Genomic DNA, 18,960 nt, shown 5'->3' on the forward strand with positions numbered 1-18,960 from the left:
TGACTTATTCAAGAGAAACTTTTAAAGGCTTTAAAAGGGAACAGATAGGAGATCAAACATACCAGATGGGCTCACAATCAACATTTAAAGGCCCGGCATTGTCATTGACTACTGTTGTTGTGTTCGTGTCGAGTGAGAGATATCTTAAGGCGACATATCTGTGTGGTGGTATAAGAGCTCATATCCGAATATTCCGAGTGCTTTCCATGTTGTGACCTGAATACCTCACCGTTGAATCTCAGCCAGCAGCTCGTTAACATTCCAATACAGCTCTAATCGCCACAGCAACTTGTGTGCGTGTGTGTGTGTGTGTGTGTGTAAGTGTAAATGGTTTTTTTTTTTGTGTTCCAAAAAGATCATGCACGTGTGGCAAGTGATGACGCATTGAAAGTGTTTGAAGGAGTGACAACCACAGGTGACTGGAGGCGAGCGGCGTGATTGGATCCATCCACTCCTGCTTCCTCCTGAGCAGCAACCTGTTGTGCAACTTTTTCACAGCTGAGACCCATTTTACAAACTATTTTTATTGATCCCGTCATGAAACACGTGAAGAGAGGGAGAAAAGTTGTAAAAGGGAATGAACAACTTCAATCTGATTGTGTGAAAATTCTTTCATCAATACAAGTGGAAACATCATTCCCTTATGAGCACTATAGGGTCTATAGTGACACTTCTTTTGTTCTAGAAAAATAACTCCATCTTCTTCCCTCTCTCTCTCTCTCTCTCTCTCTGTCTCTCTCCAGAAAGACTGTATAACTGCAATGGACGGGACCTGAGGCGGGCGCTGTTCTCTCTAAAGCAAATCTTTCAGGTAACACACACACACACACATATTTCACAAGCAATTACTGTCAGTGTGTGTTGTTGCAGCGCACAGTTGGTTATTGTGGCCACTGTGTGCTTCCATGATGACAGGGATCTCCATTTACGTGGCATTTTCTCTCCCTGTGTGAGTGTGTGTGCATCTGTGTGGGTGTGCGTAGGTTTCAGTGTGTGTGTGTGTTGGGGTTGTGTGTGTGGGTGTTTGCATGTGTGTTTGTGAGTTTATTTTAGAATGAGAGGAGTTCGCCATCTAAAATAACAAGGGCACTTTCTAAAGCATCTGTACAAGAATACTCCTGCTGTATAATGACCATAAGCGATGACATCTGCGATGCAAATTCAATTTCTGCAGCTCTTGAGCATCATTCTTAATGTTTATGATTACATTTTAATCCGGTTTTAACCTGATGGCAGAGGCACTAAGGCAATATTCTTCTTGAGAACTTTCTCCTCATTTTGACCGTGCACTTGAATGCAGCATTTGTTTAGAAGTCTCTTAGGGAAGGACCAAACGTTTTTTCCTGCTAATTTCTCTTGATGATGTTGTTTTCAGAGATGATGTGTCAAAAGCAAGACATTGCTCAACACGTGGTTGCAGACATGTGGAGTGTATTCCTTAGCTGGTTTGAACTTGTGGGTTGAAAGTTTATGTCATGTAAACTTTAATCACAATCCTGACCATTACTGCCACCGTGTGGTGAAAAAAGAGAATTCTATTTAGTCGTCAGGTTTTTTTTTGTTTTTTTTTGTGGTTTTGAATGTAGACTGCTGTATGTATGTATTCTGTGTTCATGTATCATTTCTGTTTTTCTCTTTCAGGATGACAAAGACCTGGTGCATGAGTTTGTGATGGCTGAAGGTCTGACGTGTCTCATCAAGGTGGGAGCAGAGGCTGACCAGAACTACCAGAACTACATATTAAGAGGTATCTTACTCTCTAATGAGGACAATCAGAAAAAAAGGCTGTTTTTTTGTTTGTTTCTCAGCCACAAACACACGTAGTCATTCCTCTACAATCTTTTACAAAATGTTCACAAACATCTGTCGGGGATAATCATTTCATGACTTAAATAACTATGAAGTGTTTTTCATTCTGTTAATTGCCTAATGACCTAATGACTCACTATTTAAAGCCACATGATAATAAGTACAGGGGCAGCTATAAGAAGCCCTCACACTATCCATGAACAGAACTTCCATTGTGAACTCCCCCAACAGTCCCAAACAGCCCAAAAACTTAAGAAAATACTGTATCAAAGGGCAATTACTGCTCATATTAAAGTAAGAAATATTAACATTTCTCAACGATTTCAAAGCATGTACATCATATGTGACAAAATAATTTGATTTTGCAGGTCTTAGCATATCTCTCTCTCTCTCAGCCAAATGTATATCTGGTGTTGAGTAGATTCCTCTTCCATACATGGAGTGCTCACCTGCATAATAGTGATTCCTTGATGGTGCTTTTGGCTCCCTTTAAGCTCGTTCCATGGTAGGAAACAAACCATTCTTCAGGCACACAGTGCCTTCTCCATCCTTTGGTGCCCAGCCTCGTGTCTCCATCTGGATATTTCCCTTTGACCATTAGAGCTATGTGGTACCAGCCTTTAGGGCACTCATAAAGTTCATCACCTCTCGTACACCAAGATGAATGAGTCAGATTAGTGACGTCATAATCGTACTTTGGATCAAAAAGAATGTTCCTCATTAATGAAGAACAAAGTTAGCTTGTTTTTGGTTCCAAAGTGATGCTGAAAAAAAGTCCTCAGTCGACAACTTGGCCTTTGGTTTCCCATGTCGTTGGTTAGAAGGACTTGTCCAAAAAGGGAAGATAAAATAAGCGTATTAAAATGGTTTAATGAAAGGCTGCTGTGAACAGGTGAGTCTTCAACCTCCATTTAAGAGTTTCAGCAGAAGTCCAGTTTTCTGGAAGTTGGTTCCAGATACATGAAGCATAAAAACGGATCGCTGCTTCTTCATGTCTGACTCTGACTCTGAGGACAGAAAGCAGATCTGTCCTTTAAGAAAGAATAATAACAGTGTATTTAGGTATCCGTTAAGTCAAAACTAGTTTTTTATTGATTAGAATATTTCTGTTTCTTATAAAGCCTGATTGTGTCTCGTTCACAAATAAAGGGTCAGTTATCTTTCTAAATGTCTGTACCAGATATTACCTAAAAATACAACACTAAAATGTGAGTCTAAGACTATGAATGTGATATCAGTACTTAGTATGTAAACCTTTGTAAAATAAGCTGAGTACTAATTGATACCTAAGTCCTCAGTCATAGTGTACTGTAGGTGAAATATGAGCTGGACTGGGTTTTGACATACAGCGACAGATGACTGTTGCAGAGGGGGACTGCTGTGATGCTTTAAATATAACTCAATAAGAGGAACTTCTAACTTAAAGCCAAGTGGGAGATGTTTTATTCTGTCATCCAAAACTTCACGAATCTGTCATAAAGACAAAATGTAAAACAATGAAGAACCCCTAATCACAGTAGGCCTCCCTCATAGCTATTGTTCTGCACACTTTTCTTTTTTTAATAGAGTTCAATCAGCTTTCTATATGTGTTCTACCTCTCTAACTTTCTGTTTCTCTCTCCTCCTCTCTCTCTCTCTCCCTCTCTCTCTCTCAGCTTTGGGCCAGATCATGCTTTATGTAGACGGTATGAACGGCGTCATCGGGCACGTCGAGACAATCCAGTGGCTCTACACTCTTGTTGGCTCAAAGGTATAGCCCACATACCCAAAAAGACAAAAAAAAACAAAAAAAAAACAACCTCAACACACACATACACATTAAAACTGCGAGAAGGCTGTCATCAGCTCTGAGCTGGCCTTTCTTTCTACAATGAGATTTATTTTTATCTGTGGCAGGCGTAAAGACAGACAAAAACATCTGCTACACTTTGTATTCAGTGTCCTGTCCCCTAAGGGTTGGGCCTCTTGACAGTTTTTTTAGAATTATACTTTTACTTTGCTTGCAGATATCCAAAATCTCAATTCAAGTCATAAAAGCAAATCACAGCAGTGATCCTATTTCTTTATGTTATATGTGAATTTGAATTTAAGTCATTGCATAATTATGTACAATAAATACAGTACACTCTATCTCTACCTGTCAATCACTTCATCAAGGGCATTGTCAAGTCATTTGAACAAAAGCACACATGACACAGACTACAACGTACAGGGAAAAATAGTTACAATAGATGTCTAAAGTATAATAAAAAGATTTACTGTTTCCAATGTTTCTTGTCTTTGTGTGAGTCTGTAACTTTGTTCCTCTCCTTCTACTGTAGTTTCGGCTGGTGGTGAAAACGGCTCTAAAGCTGCTGCTGGTGTTCGTGGAGTACTCTGAGTCCAATGCTCCTCTACTGATAGAGGCCATCGCCTCTGTGGACACCAAGACAGGTAAGAGTAACCACAAGCTGCTGACAAACTCATCGACATTCACTGACTTCTACACATTGATGGGTAGTTAGGTAGAGAACAGCAAATTAATTCATGATCTTATTTGCTATGTACTGATTCCCAGGCTGTAAGGCGTGGTCCAACACCATGGAGATCCTGCATGAAAAGGACGGAGTGGACACAGAGCTGCTGGTCTACGCCATGACCCTCATCAATAAGGTGTGATAGTATCTATAGTATCTCTGTATGATAAAGTTTGCTTTTTTTAATTCATATTCAATTATTTTATATCCCAATCCAAATTAAATTAATTTCCATTCAATGTTAAATGTAAACACAGATATGTGTTTGACAGCAAAATATTCCAAACAGGATTTGAAACACCTTGATGACTCTTCTCCCGTTTATTGCAGACCCTTGCAGCGCTGCCGGACCAGGATTCATTCTATGATATGGTGGACGGTCTGGAGGAGCAGGGCATGGAGACAGTGACACAAAGACACCTGGGGAGGAAAGGCACTGATCTGGACTTGGTTGAGCAGCTCAACATTTACGAGGTTTGAGACATTCAGAGTCCTGAGATTCCAAGGAAATGCAGCAAGCAGATAATTAAAGATCAGATTTCACCAATGAAGTGCTGCACACGTGTTATGATCGTGACTCCATACAGTATTTATAGTGTGTTTGCTTGATACTCAAATTCTACTACATCACCATTCTGATTTCACACCCAACCAACCTTTACCCCCAGATGACCCTTCGGCATGAAGACGGTGACGACGACAGCCAGCCTCCTCCAATGGGACGCAGGGATCGCCGTCGAGTAAGCCTGGGGGCCGGGGACAAAAAACGAGGCCTGGAGAGGAGGCGGAGCCGCAGGGCCTCTCTCGGGCGATCCGGTCACGCCTCCCCCTGCAGCCCTGCATCCCCTCAGAGAGGGAACTTCCAGCCTTTCAATGGACAGAGAGCCGAGGACATGAGCGAGAGGTGAGAGGAGGAGGAAGGAGGAGGAAGGAGTGTGAGAAGTCAAATTTTTGATTCAGAAAGTGTCATAACAGAGCTGAGAGGAGAAGTGGTCATTTTTGATTTAATTATTTTTTTATTGAACCTTTAGCTTACCAGGTGTAAAATGTGATTTTAGTGCCACTTATTTGAGCCATATGTCCTCATGTTCATATATTAATTAATTAAGAGAGAGGATCTGACTGTCTTGTACCAACACTTTCTGCTCCAGAGCACTGTCAGGTGCCCTACCATCCATGTAAGTTCCTGAAAAGAAGGTCAGCTGACCTCTGTAGTCCCCATGCTGATGTTTCCCAGTCACTGTTACTCACTTTCTTGCTGTCACCAGTGTGTCCTAAGTCACATAAAGCACTTTAAAGCCCTTTTTCACAAATACACTTGCAGTCCTAAAATGTTTTAAAGATAAAGATAAAGATAAACTTTATTAATTTGTGCATTACAGCAGCTCCAGAAAACAGGGGACGGGAATACAATTATTAAAAATAAAAATAGAAGTTATTATTATTATTTTTTTAAATTATTATTAAAAATAAAAATAGAAGTTAAAATCAAATCAAACATATTTACATATTTACATATTTACATTTTCCAGCTTTGTCTGGGTGATCTGCATGGGCACATTCAAATGGCCCGGCTTCATCCGGAATATTTTACTGCCAGACACCTGATAAGAATTTTACAAGAAATTAGGATGAGCCAATGTGTGAACGCAGGAATATATCCTTGTGAGTAAGTTTCCACATTCTGAGAACACCATATTATTTTTTCTGCCTGTTTGTTGTGGCAAATCTGATGTAAATTAATTGAAGAATAATTTTCTTGTCTTTACTGTACAAGACATGGAGAGCTTAGCCCTGCTTGCACATTTATATCAACCCTCCCTGCCTCTTGAGAACCCCCCACTCCCCCAGTGCCTGACAGCGAAAATCTCCAGCTGTGAGAAGCATGTAAAAAAGTAAAGTCTAATTTTCAAGAAATATTCAGGAGTGCATGTGTGAAAGAGGCATCCTCATTATTTCTAACAGACCACTGGTGCAGAAATAAGCTCAAGCCTTCAGGGTGTGCTTGTAATTCTAACACAAGCGTACACATTATTAAACCAAACAGGCTCACTCGAGTGCTGTGTGTGTGTGTGTGTGTGTGTGTGTGTGTGTGTGTGTGTGTGTGTGTGCGCGCACAAAAAATGGGGTTGGAGCTGGCTGTATCTGTTATCCTCAGGTAAATCCATCCTGTCTTTCAATTACAGCTCTTCACTCACTTAATGTGCAGTCTTCCATCATATCTTTATCCAATCATTGTGAAACATGATCAAACCAGAATAAGCCGACCCATCAGCCAGTGCTGTTCAAATGTTGCACACTAGCACATTGTGTATCTTGGAACAGAAGTTGAAATGTACATTGTCTTTTAAAAAAAAAATCCATTCAAGTATGCTTTATTGAGTTAAATGATGGGTTAATGTTGTTTAGGTCAAAGACTGCATTCTGTTTTATATTATACACACACACACACACACACACACACACACACAGGAAAAACAAAGACAACTTTTATTTGCCTGCTCATTGGTCAGACACACATGGCTCTGGTCTTGTGGAACAACACCTGCCAGCGGACGCCGACTCCCCTGCAACAAGCCTCATCTGGTTTCACTCCACAAAACAGTTTGTGACACTGATCTCCAGTCAGTTGTTCAGCCCCGGCATATTCCCCTCTTTGCTTTCCTGCCCCTCTTCCCTGTCATCATTTTTTTTGTCTACTTTAGTGCATGTTAAACTCTTTACCCGGAGGCATGAAGTGTGAAATGAAAAACACACTCCCTTCTCGTACTTCATTCCTGTGTTTTTGTTGGCTTAATCCTTTGGTCTTTTCCACACCTCATCACTAGCTGATAAATCGCATGTCCTCATTTAAGTTTGTTCAGTCTGTCGTTTCTCACACATCAGTCTCTTCTAATCTCATCAATCTCTGTCTCTCCTTGCTCCGTCTCCCAAATCTTTTTTTTGTATGTGGCGTCTGTAATCTTCATGTTTGTTGTGTTCATCTTCATTTGCATGTTTTTCATACCTATCGCATTATCTTTCCCTCAATCCTTTGAAATTTCCCCTCCATCCGTCCTCGCCCCCCCCCCCTCTGCCCTCAAAGAGAGGAGGACTATGAGGAGGAAGAGGAGGATGAAAAGGAGGTGGAGCTAGAGGAGGAGGAGGAGCAGACTCCAGTGACTGAGTCTGATTCGGATGAGCAGCAGGGGGCTGAAACAGTGTCTAAAGAGACCACCCCCAGGTATTTTTAGGACATGGTGGTTCAATGGAAATTGCATAATGTCCTGTGGTTTTATATATCTCAAGGGTCTCTATTTTGCTGTATTTTGTTGTTGGTTTCATCTCATTGTGGTCTACAGTATGCACCATGTACCTGGTATTAATCAGTATGAATGCAGCACTCTGATGCCATTAAAACAGTTTAAGGCTGCAGTGGGGTAGTGCAACACTTTTTTTCGTTTGTACAGTACAGTTATGTCTTCATCCATTTATTCCTCTCAATCCATTCCTCTGTTTGTAGCCCGGCTCGACGTCTTCCGTCCATAATTCACAGAACAACTGTCCAGTCAATCACTATCACGTCCAGAAAGGAGAGTATAATAGAGGAGGAGCAGAGGAATCGAACTGATCCCGTCTCAGCACCCACCCTCCACTCACCCCCTACCCCAACCTCCTCCCCTCTCAGCCCCCCATCCCAACCATCCCTGCTGACCTCCCTGCTGGCCAGGAAGAAGTCCATCGTCACTGTCCCGGCTACGAAAGAAGTCAGCCCGCCATCACGTGGAAGCAACCGCCCCTCTCCTGACCGCCTGCCTTACCTGCCACACTCACCCTTCCACCTCTTCTCCTACGACCTCAATGAGGAGCCGTCGCCCCCGGCTCCAGTCAAACCCAGTGAGGAGTCACCCAAACCGACGTCTCCCAGGTCAGATGAAAGCAGAACTCAAACTCTCTGAGTACAAGGAGCACAGGAAGCATATCCTGGACTTTTTTTAATTTGCTTTTTCACTTTCCACTTCTGTTTCTGGCTTTAATCCCGGCATCACCTTGGATCTCTTTGCATCGCCTTTATTCTTCTTCTCCCTTTTCCACCAGTTTCCTATCACTTCTTTGACTTCTTCACAACTTTTAGTCCGTCAACTATCTTATCACCTTTTGTTTCTTCACTTGTTTTCTTTTTAGTTATGTCTTGATAGTCTACAAATGCGATCGCTACTTTGTTTCCAAGCAGCACGGCTTCTCTTCTTCTTTTCAAAAACATCCCTGATGTTTTCACTGATGCCTTTTTCAACTCTTCACCTGTAGTGCCACTTCCTGCTTGTTAGCTTGATCACTGTCACTATCTCACCTTTACTTTTTTTACTTCACTGATTACTAGATATTACAAGTTTAGTTTCAATGTGTGTTTTAAAACTGCTCTTTCTTGTGTTAAAGGGGACATATTATGAAAAATCCACTTTGACAGTGTTTTTGAACATTTATTTGGGTAACCTGAGTGTCTACCGACCCACAAAATGTGAAATAACCCCATCTGTTCCTTTGTTTGTGCTCTGCATAAGTCTTACAACATAGAGAAAAGTGCTCCGTTTCAAATCTTCTCTCCTTGTGATGTCACAGTGGGATTCTTGTAAAAAAAAAAAAAAAAACCTCCCCTCTCCTGGTATCTCCACCCATGGAGTCCACCTCCAGCCTAGAGCAAAAAAAAGCGAAGGTCCGCCATTTTTATTCTCTCTACAGAGGAGTGATGTCTACGGGGAAAACTCAGGGGGGGCTCATTGCATTTAAAGAGACACACACACCAAAACAGATAGTTCTGAGAGAGCTGGTTTATACAGGGTCACAAACCTCCTCTGGATTGATTCATGTTATATTTTGACCAAAGCACAGCACAGATGTTTCATTTAGACCACAGGACACTGTGAAAAGGGGGTATAATATGTCCTCTTTAATGTATATCTACATGACTATTACATAACATCTTTGCTTGACTCACGTCACACATTGGTGGTATGATAAAAGTTCAAATCAGGTGCTATGATTTTCTGCCCTTATTTTTACATATACTTGTGCATATTGCAGCAGAAAGCAACCATGTGTTGAACCTCTAGTTAACAGGTATCAGGTGATTCTATGCTTAAACTACGACAGCACACTTGTCCTTTGAAAACAACATTGTTCCATGCTAACACTGGCACGTCAAGGTACATACTTGTAAGCCCAGGGGTCTTTTCAGATTCACACTGAGCTGTAAATGAGGAGAGACACCTTGTCTGGATGAACTCTACAGGAGTTACTAATAGGGGTCATCTGAGTGTTGCACCAACAGCATTGCTGTTAGGTAACAAGGTGTCACTTTCATTTCTCGCTACCAGTTTTGAACTGAGGAGTCAGTCAGTAGAGTGTCGTGAGAGGTCACTCACTTTCACCCATTTTCTCCCCCCCCCCCTTCCCTCCCCCCCCCTCTCACCCAGGAATGGAGGTGTCATGTCCTTCTCTTCTCTCAGCAGTTCAAGCACACCCACCAGCCCCAGGTGAAGCGAGTCAGCACTGACATGCACATCCTAAAAAACATGCACACACACATTTAGTTAACATGTTCACATACATGTTTTTATTCATGTGCACACACTCACATGTGTAGCAAGTGTGGCCTATGTGCAGCCACATTGTGCTGACATGCTGGAGTGATCTCAGCTCTTTGGGTCCTTGGTAACTGAGCGGCTCCTATTTCCTCCCTGGAGAACACAGTCATTAAAGCTCAATTTATGGCCTGTTACACACATACACATAACAAATTGTGTTGACGCAAGGAGAACCTGTCATGTTCAGGTCCAGTTTCAGCTGTTGATTGAAGTATTATACTGTATCAAAATGGTGCAGTAGAAACTAGCGGATGAAAAAACAGTAATGCATCAATCGCAGAACATAATCACAAAATAATCAATTCAAAATATTGAAAGCAAGATCTCATCTGTAACAGTTTTGAACAGTTTCCAAATCCCAAATTGTGGATTAAATAATCTCTCTGACTGTGCGCTTGGTTTCAAACTTTCTCTTTCTTATCTCTCTCATTCCTTAAGACCGGCTCTGGGTGGACTTCTGTCATCGTCTTACCGACAACACCAAGAATCTTTGGCGGCCGAGCGAGAGCGCCGCCGCTTGGAGAGAGAGGAGAGACTTCAGAGGATAGAGAGAGAGGAGAGGAACAAGCACAGGTGAGGCATCACTGACCTCGAAACAATTTAAGGCAGGGATAAGACTACATAACAAATAGATGAACTGACGGTGGTACTACAGATAAGTGTTGTACTTTCATGAAATCAAGGGATGCACAAGAGGTCACAAGATATTCAACAGTTTTCAGGCTTCAAAGATGAAAGAACTAGTTCCATATTGCAAAACTAAAGTGTCTGTCATGGGATCCACTGCCTTCTAAAGGGATACACCTAAATATGAACTTCACAAGTTGTTTTGGGGTCCCCTAGAGTAGGCTGCTAAATGCTTACTGAGCCCCTCTTCAGAAGAGAGAAGAGAATGTTGTTCATCTTCTTATCTACCTCTCTGCAGGAAGAGTACTGTCTCTTTAAAGGTTTTGGGTGTTGGAGCCAGCAAATGCAAAGTAACAAAACAATGATGAATTACAATATAAATGTAAATGAATATAGATAACAATATAGTTTGTTGAAATTATATTTAATAACATGATTACATCCATACAGCTCTAACAACATTTGAATACAATCAGGTAAAGGAGAATAAAATCTGCATTCATTTTTATAAACAAAAATGACATTCAATATGGGAGTAAACTAAGTGAACAAGTTTAAATTGAAAATGTCTTGTCATGTAGTGAAATAATGATAATAACTGTATTAATAAAGGACACTTCATAAACAATTTTTTTTTGCCTGTTTGAATGAAGTCTTATTCACACTGGCCGGTTTGAAGACATCATCGTTGTTTCTGGTATTTCTCTGTTTTTGTTTAAGATTCTCTGTTTGTGTTTTCTCCCACAGCCGCGACTTTGTGGATAAAATGGAGGAGGCGAGGCATGCTCGCGAGGAGAGGTAAGTGTGTGCACTAAATTAAAACAACACACTCAGAGAACAGTGGAACCTGCAGGGGAATACGTTTCAGACTGTGGTTTGGGAAGCTTGGTAATAGCGTAATTGTTTTCAGGTTAAAAAGTTGCCCTTTGCTGCCAGAGGCTGCAGGGAGACTGAAACCATATTCTTTGCTCCCTCTCTCTCTCTCTCTTTCTCTCTCTCTCTCTCTCTCTCTCTCTCTCCCTCTCTCTCTTTCTGCCTGTTTTCTCCTTCCATAAGGAGCTGTTCTTAAGATGCTGCACTCTGCCAAGGGTTTGATTGTTAGGCGGCATGCTGTGAGAAAATCAGTCCAAAGATTCTTCAAGCTTTTCTCGCTGAATGCATGTGCACATCTTGAACATTAAGATTACTTTAAACGTGAGCGCATGTACTTAAAGGAGACAAATGAATGTGTCTTAGTATGCAAAAGGAAATCCCAGGAAACCCCAAAACCACTTGGGAGGGTATGAGGTCACAATCAGATGTAGGACGGATTAGTTGCATTATATTGGCTCCATTAGTACCTTTATTCAGATTATTTTGAATGTAGCTCAACATATAGAGATGTATACTAATGAGGAAACTGAATTTTTAAAACACAGTTTCTGACATATGAGGATCTCAAGCTCTTTGTTCTGTGTCTTGGATCCGTCTCTGTCCCTTTCCCCCTCTTCATGTTTTCCTCCATTGTCACTTCATATGCTGTGCCAAGTCCTGTTGTTTTTCTATAGGATCCAAACTCTTTCACTCTCCATTTGAAACACTGTTGATATAATGAGAAGAGGCGTCCATGAAATAGAGAGAAAAGAAATAGAGAGAGACAGACTAAGGACAAAGATGCGTCTTTTTACTAAGACTAAGAGTGGTTCAACAAAGCCCCTATGAAGCAGCAAAAACAGAAACACACGCTTTGGAGGTTTTTTGGGCTCACCCAACTGGGAGGAGACCCGGAGTTCGCTGGGAACGCCTTGGAATCCCCCAGGAGGAGATCGTTGAAGTCTTGGTTGATTACTTAGCATGCTGCCACCGCGACCCGTCCTTAGATAAGCGGAAGAGAATGGATGGATGGACTGAGACTTAGGACATTTTGAGTCAATAACAGAAGGAGGAAAAAAAAGCAGAGTACAGACATAGGTGGACAGAAAGTCAAAGAGGGAGATGAGCTGCTGAGTGAACAAGGTGGGAGATGTATCCACAGGAGAGGCTGATGAATTGATGGTGCATTTGGATGGGAAGATGATCAGGAAAACATGAATTCGTACCACGGCTTACCTCCCCGAGAGACAAATCTGTCTGTAAAGAGACACTCCTGTAAAAAAAAATGATTGCCATAGTGACAGACAACTGAGTCCAAAATAGATTTTTAATGGGGTGACTACAAATGTTGGAAAACAATGATTTTCCCAAAGCATGTCGAAAATATTTAAGATTGTCAAAGCCCACCTGTAACTTTGTTTTTTGAGCAAATGACTTCAGAACTAATGACAATCAAGTCATTTGTGTTGCTAGTTGCAGATGTTACCATGGTAACATCTCAGTTTTACTAGGTCAATTAATTTTATGCAAAAAATATTGTCATATTTGTCTAATTTCTGGTTCAGAAATAATAAATAAATAATATAATTTCACAACCATCCATGGTATTTATCATATCACTCCACAGTTAGTGTTAACAGATAACTCATAAATTGTTTTTATTATGTTAATATTTGATCATGCACAGATATATTGAGTACAGCATTAAAGACAGTAAACAGCCTCATTATGCTTCACTGACATGAACAGTGCTAAGAGAAATAGTCGGGAATATGTAAATGTTTTGCAAACCATCACTCAATTCATTTCATTTCAAAGTGTGAAAGGACATAAAAGGACATTCAAGGTTTTGGACCTACTTAAAAAAACAAAAAAAACAATTATACACAGTCAGCTCATCTGCTCCATTTTACTCCTTAACTCATGCAAATACACACAAACACACACACACGTACACATAAACACTGGTATCCAATTTCTTGAGTTTCTTCTGAAGTGGTCTGATGCTAATGAAGTCTGAACAGAAGCTCCACACATTCATGGCACGGTGGGAAAGAGGAGGGGTCAAAGAAAGAGAGCGAGAGAGAGAGAGAGAGAGAGAGAAAGAGGGTTGAAACAGTGCCCTAAATCTCTTTTTCTGGCCGACAGGTTGAGTGGTAAAGTTTATTCCTTCTCTTCTTCTTCTTCTTCTTCTTCTAACTCCCTCTGGTCTCATTTTTGGACTGCTGCTAAGGACTAAGCGTTGGGGGACAGGAGAGGAGGGCAGGATGGAAATGAAGGATGAATGCTTTGCGGGCGTTTGATATGCTGGTTTAGAGGAGTGAGGAGGGCTTGTGGTGTGAAAAAGTCTGATAGCAGCTGCGGAGGAGAAAAAAACTAAAGAGAGATTTTTTCGGTACATCTGAAGATCTGTCATGTTAAAGTTTGTGATCGCTCATTGGGACATGTTTAATTTTGAGACCGATGGAAGCATTGCGTAACCCCCACTTTCTGCCTCTCTCCTTCAGGTATAAGAACGTTGAGCGTCTCGCAGCTGAAGAGTGCGAGCGCACGCGGGCGTCAAGGACTCGCCCTGACCTCAACCTGAACTTTGAACCCTCGGAGGAATCCTGGCCTTCGTCATCCCGCAGCAGCAGCCCGTCCTCTTTCGTCTCCCAGGAGGACACAGAAGCTGACCTTGATCAAGAGACCCCCGCCACAGCCTCCCCGCCCTCTGAGACTGGTAGGACACCTGATTGATCAAGTAGCTGTCACAATCCAACACGAGAAACACCAATTACATACCGTCTCTCATGGTCTGTGAGTCACTAACAAGATTTAGACCGAAACGTAGTGAACTAAACATAATCGTTAAACATTAAGATCACTCCTCCAATTGCTTCGATAATTTAATTACTGGTTAAGGTTGCATTTGAAAGAACTTTGAATTTTGTGGAAAGTATAATTAAGACCATGAGGTAACTTGGTTAAACTGCCACCGCACTCCAAAGCCATCAATATTAACCCTGAGTTGTTTGCAGCCTGCAGTTTGAATTAGCATGCAGGCTGGAGTGAAAGCAGAGGTTGAGGCAAATTGTGGAAAATACTGAAGAGAGGAGGGGCCACCACCAGTCGAGGGGACAGAAAAAAACACACACACACACACACACACACACACACACACACACACACACACACACACACAGAGGATATGGGTTGAAAGGTCAAATGGATTTTTGAAAGACCTTTTTGAGAGACTTATTCCAAAACATCTTGCGTAAGAAAACAAGCTTGTTTTGGAGCTGAATGCATGTGCAGCCGTGAGCTGAGGTACAGGCGACTCAAGCAGGCGTGTGTGAGGCGTCACAGTGTCGTGTTATTGTAACCCCGCCTGCATCACTGCACCGACTGTACTGGTGACACTACGTGTTAGAAGCGTGTACATTAGTATGTTTTGATGTAAACAGGAACTTAATTCTTCATTTCCTGTTCATATCCTGATTCCACAACAGCCAGCCTTTCTGTACCTGCCGTATTTTTTATTTAAGTACACACGTGTGTGTATTTGTTTTTCTTGTAAGAGTGTGTGTGAGTGTGTGTTGATACAGGGGTGTCCCACGTGAAGCCTAAACAGAGTGGCCTTTAAAATCAAAGACAGCCATGTTGTGTGTTTTAAACAGTATTTCTTTAGAGACAAATCCTAAACCTACGTAGTGTTTCTGTGTGAATGACTTCAGCAGTTTGAAGCTCTAAGAGCTATTCATTGTAAACCATTATTTAAGAACACTTTTTACTTTGTTACAGGAGAGGTCGATGACTCCTGTGCCAGCGCAGAAATAGAGGAAAAAGAAGCCTCTGCTGCAGAGGAAGAAGAACAGAAAGAGAAAGAAGAACAGGAGGAGGCGGAGGAGGCGGCGGAAGTACGTGAGGAAGAGGAGGAGGAGGTTCAGCAAGAAGCAGTGGCAGAACAGGAGGAGGAAAGTGAGGTGTGTGAGCAGGAAAAGGAGAAGGAGACAGAGGAGGCGGAGGAGGACAGTGGCATCCTCAGCGACAAGGAGCGACAGAATGAGGAGGTGAACGAGAAAGACAACTGCTCGGCCTCCAGCATCTCCTCCGCCAGCAGCACTTTGGAGAGAGAGGAGCGGGGCAGCAACGACAATGGTGGGTGGTTTAGCACGGAATTTAAACTTTTGTGCTCATGGGTGTGTTTATTCAGCTGCTCGTGAACGCCTGGAGACATAGATGCAACACAATGCATTTCGTTGATTCATCGGCAAACGTCTAACTTTAGGTCAAAATCAACATCAGGTCTATGTGTGTCTCCAAATGTTGACGATGGGTTTGAGAGAGCAAATTAGCTAAGGTCAAAAACTTGTGGCATCAACTTTAAATTAAGTTTGAGATCTCCCAAGTTTTTAGGCTTATAAATAACAATTAAGTAAAAGTGACAAGAATGTTGAATAAACACACCAAAAGACACACCTTAACATAAGGGCAAAACTAGAATTTGTAGCTTACAGTAGATGCAGTACACATATTTTCAGAGCTACTCAGAGAGGGCTGTTATTGGTTAAAGTTGGTCTCTGTGGCTCACAGAGAAACTGACTTGCAAACCTCGTTGTCTTACCTGGGTATCAGGCAAGTTGATCGGTAAAATAACCTTTTATTTTATTAGGTGTGATATAACACAGAGTACCACATAAAGGAACAAATGAAAAAACCCTGGAGTATATTTGCACGTATGCAGCCAGGAGAAGGATCATTAAAGCTACAGTCTTGGAGGACAAGAAACGCCAATAACAGAACCTAAAGCAACAACTAAACAGCCTGCACACCAAAAGCCCACTTCTTTTCATCTCCACATGTCCTGTTAGTGAGTTCCCCCTGTCTGATTATTCCCATTAATGATTGGTGCCTTAACTTGGCTCAGTTTTTCACAGTATAATAAATGTGTTTGAGCTGATACAGTGGGGTTCGTTCATTTGCATACATGAGTGTACTGTCACTTAAAATCCTCTTCCTTTTCAGGCCTTAAGGAGGCAGACGTGAATGAGCACAGTAGCAAACTCCTCAACAGCAAGCTCTTCATGCTGGACATGCTCTACTCTCAGAACAAGAAGCCCAGCGATGAGGAGGATGAGGAAGAGGATGCAGAGAAGGAGAAGGAGAAAGAGAAAGGAGAGGGGGAGGACAAAGACACCCTGGAGGATGCTGAAGGACAGCCAGGTGCTGTGCAGGAGGGCAACAACGGCGCCGACACAGCAGAGCAACGCGGGACCATCCGACACTTCGCGGAGCGGTTTGGAGACTTGATCAAGGACCTGAATTCACCGCACTCCCCTCACTTGGATGTCCCAGCCAACGAGCCGCCTCCCCCCCCACCCAAAAAGGAATCAGACACGATCTGGGACCAGCTCCTGGCCAGCCCTCGAGAGTTACGCATCGGGGACATCAACTTCACCGACCTGACGGAGGACGATGACAAGGACATTCTGGATGCTGTTTTGATGGGCGGATGCGGTGACCTCCCGCCCCCGCCGCCTCCCCCACCCTGCCTCCCACGCTTCCCTCCACCCCCACCCATGTTGGGGTGCTGCCCCCCGCCTCCCCCCATGATAGGAATTATGAGGCCGCCTCCTCCGCCCTCACTTAATTCCCAAATTCCAGTGCCTCCACCCCCTGAGCCACCTCTGTTTAACAAGAAGAAGAAGACAATCAGGCTGTTCTGGAGCGAGGTGAGTGAGGATACAGCGACCATTTACATACAGTCAGGTACAACTCAGGCTTTTTAGACTAAAAGAAACAATCATAACTGTTTCAAATCAGTGTCACACGTCTTCTTTGAATTCTCGATCTTCATTATCAAATGACTAAATGTACTTTATAAAGCATAAGATCTTGGCTGGCAAAGCAAACAGGCTATCACTTTTTCTCTGTGGAGAGGAATGAAGTCACACTATTGATTTTTTTGTGTCTCAGAAATAAAGTTTAAAGAGACGGCACATTTCCAGTGGCCAGTTAACATTAAGGAGTCATGATGAGAAGCACAACTCCTAACTTGAAATGTTCTTGTAGCCGTTATTATTTTTTATTTTTTTTACATTTTGAAATGTGTTACACTGCCTCTACCAAATACAGTACATTCATGTCTCGTTCTGTGTGTTTTCAGGTGCGTCCAACAGACTCTCAGTATAGGGACTACAAGCGGAGTGGGGACTCACTTTGGTCCAAACTGGAACCAGTGAAGGTGGACACGGCGAAACTGGAACACCTGTTTGAGTCAAAATCAAAGGAAATGCCAGTCACAAAGGTAAACAGTACATGCCTGAAGAGGTTTCAGAGAGGTTTATGTATGAAATTCTTCATCCACCACTTAATGTTTGTAACATGTTTAAAGCAGCATGAGCTCTTTGTGTAAACTGCACAAGCTTGACCGGAGTTGTGTACTTTCTGTTTAGTCTTTGTGACATTTGATGTACCTGATTGGCTCTTATAGAAACACAAACTACTTTCCTTTTTAAGACACACAGCCCAGGGTTCAGTTATCCTCATATGCATCACTCTTAGGTTGATGTATAAGGGGTTAAGTGAGGTCACACATGTTCTGATCCTGATCAAACATGAAAGTTATTGAAATCCCTCCCAAAGCCTCTAAATAAGAAAAGTCTGGTCAAGTAAGAAAGGGAGCTGAAACCAGGCTCCTCACGCTTTGAACTCCTGAGCCCCGGCTTTCAACCACATCTTCCATTACAGACGGAAACCAGTAAGTAACTCAGCGAGGGAGGGCTTCACGGTCTGCACGTTATGTGTCAGTATGACGGTGGTCTTCAGATAAAGTATCGCAAAAGCTCACGCAAAGCTGTCAGGTAATGAGATAATCGGAGGTATAGAGGACCACCTGAACACTGAAGCCAGAATGAGATTGCTTTGTTATTGCATTGGCTGAACCTTCTTTGGTCCCTCCTTTAAGTGTTAGGGAAAAATCCATCAGAATGCTAAATATGTTAAGGTGTTATAAAATAGTTTCAAAGCAATTTCACTTAAGCTTTCAACCACATGGTTGGAGCAATTTGGTATTTTGGTATCATTTCAACTCATGTTATGCAACCATTAGTCTTAACTAGTTTTTAAGGTTTCCACCTTTTGATCTCTGTCAGTTTTATCCGGTCAGAATCATGTATTTTCCTACATTGTTCACTTAAACACTTAAAGTAAATAGAGACACGTATCAACAAGTTTGTATACATATTTAACAGAGTAGCTGTGAAAAGACTTAAACAACTACAAAACATGATTAAAAGAATACTAAAAAGTTATTCCTACACATGGAACATGTTAGAGTTTATGCTGTGACGTGCTCCATGGTGCTGCAAATACAAAGTGTTGCAATGTTGTGTTTGTCTTAAGCTCCATGTTGTGAGTGTCCAGTAACCAGATCTTAGCACCTATCCTCTTTCACTTTTATTTGATGACATCATGACTTCCTTTAATAGCCTATACTGGCCTCAAGCGCTGGTGAGGTCATTTGATCACATATAGATACAAACACATAT

General features: G+C 42.1%; 1 protein-coding gene across 3 annotated transcripts in view; it reads left to right on the plus strand.

Moving 5' to 3' along the window:
• The window catches only part of fhod3a (formin homology 2 domain containing 3a), a 56,604-nt gene that overhangs the window by 30,217 nt on the left and 7,427 nt on the right, over positions 1–18,960 (plus strand). For 2 of the 3 annotated variants that reach the window (XM_061059556.1, XM_061059557.1), the window contains exons 4-18: positions 744–811; positions 1,642–1,747; positions 3,465–3,559; positions 4,131–4,242; positions 4,367–4,461; positions 4,656–4,799; positions 4,994–5,229; positions 7,828–8,232; positions 9,779–9,838; positions 10,388–10,522; positions 11,324–11,374; positions 13,936–14,150; positions 15,212–15,568; positions 16,436–17,142; positions 17,577–17,717. In XM_061059556.1, coding sequence (XP_060915539.1) covers positions 744–811; positions 1,642–1,747; positions 3,465–3,559; positions 4,131–4,242; positions 4,367–4,461; positions 4,656–4,799; positions 4,994–5,229; positions 7,828–8,232; positions 9,779–9,838; positions 10,388–10,522; positions 11,324–11,374; positions 13,936–14,150; positions 15,212–15,568; positions 16,436–17,142; positions 17,577–17,717 — 2,927 coding nt within the window. The remainder of the gene's footprint in view (positions 1–743; positions 812–1,641; positions 1,748–3,464; positions 3,560–4,130; positions 4,243–4,366; positions 4,462–4,655; positions 4,800–4,993; positions 5,230–7,827; positions 8,233–9,778; positions 9,839–10,387; positions 10,523–11,323; positions 11,375–13,935; positions 14,151–15,211; positions 15,569–16,435; positions 17,143–17,576; positions 17,718–18,960) is intronic. The other variant, XM_061059558.1, reaches the window with a different exon arrangement.

The sequence above is a fragment of the Labrus mixtus genome, chromosome 16 (assembly GCF_963584025.1).
Source record: "Labrus mixtus chromosome 16, fLabMix1.1, whole genome shotgun sequence".
Classification (NCBI taxonomy): Eukaryota; Metazoa; Chordata; class Actinopteri; order Labriformes; family Labridae; genus Labrus; species Labrus mixtus.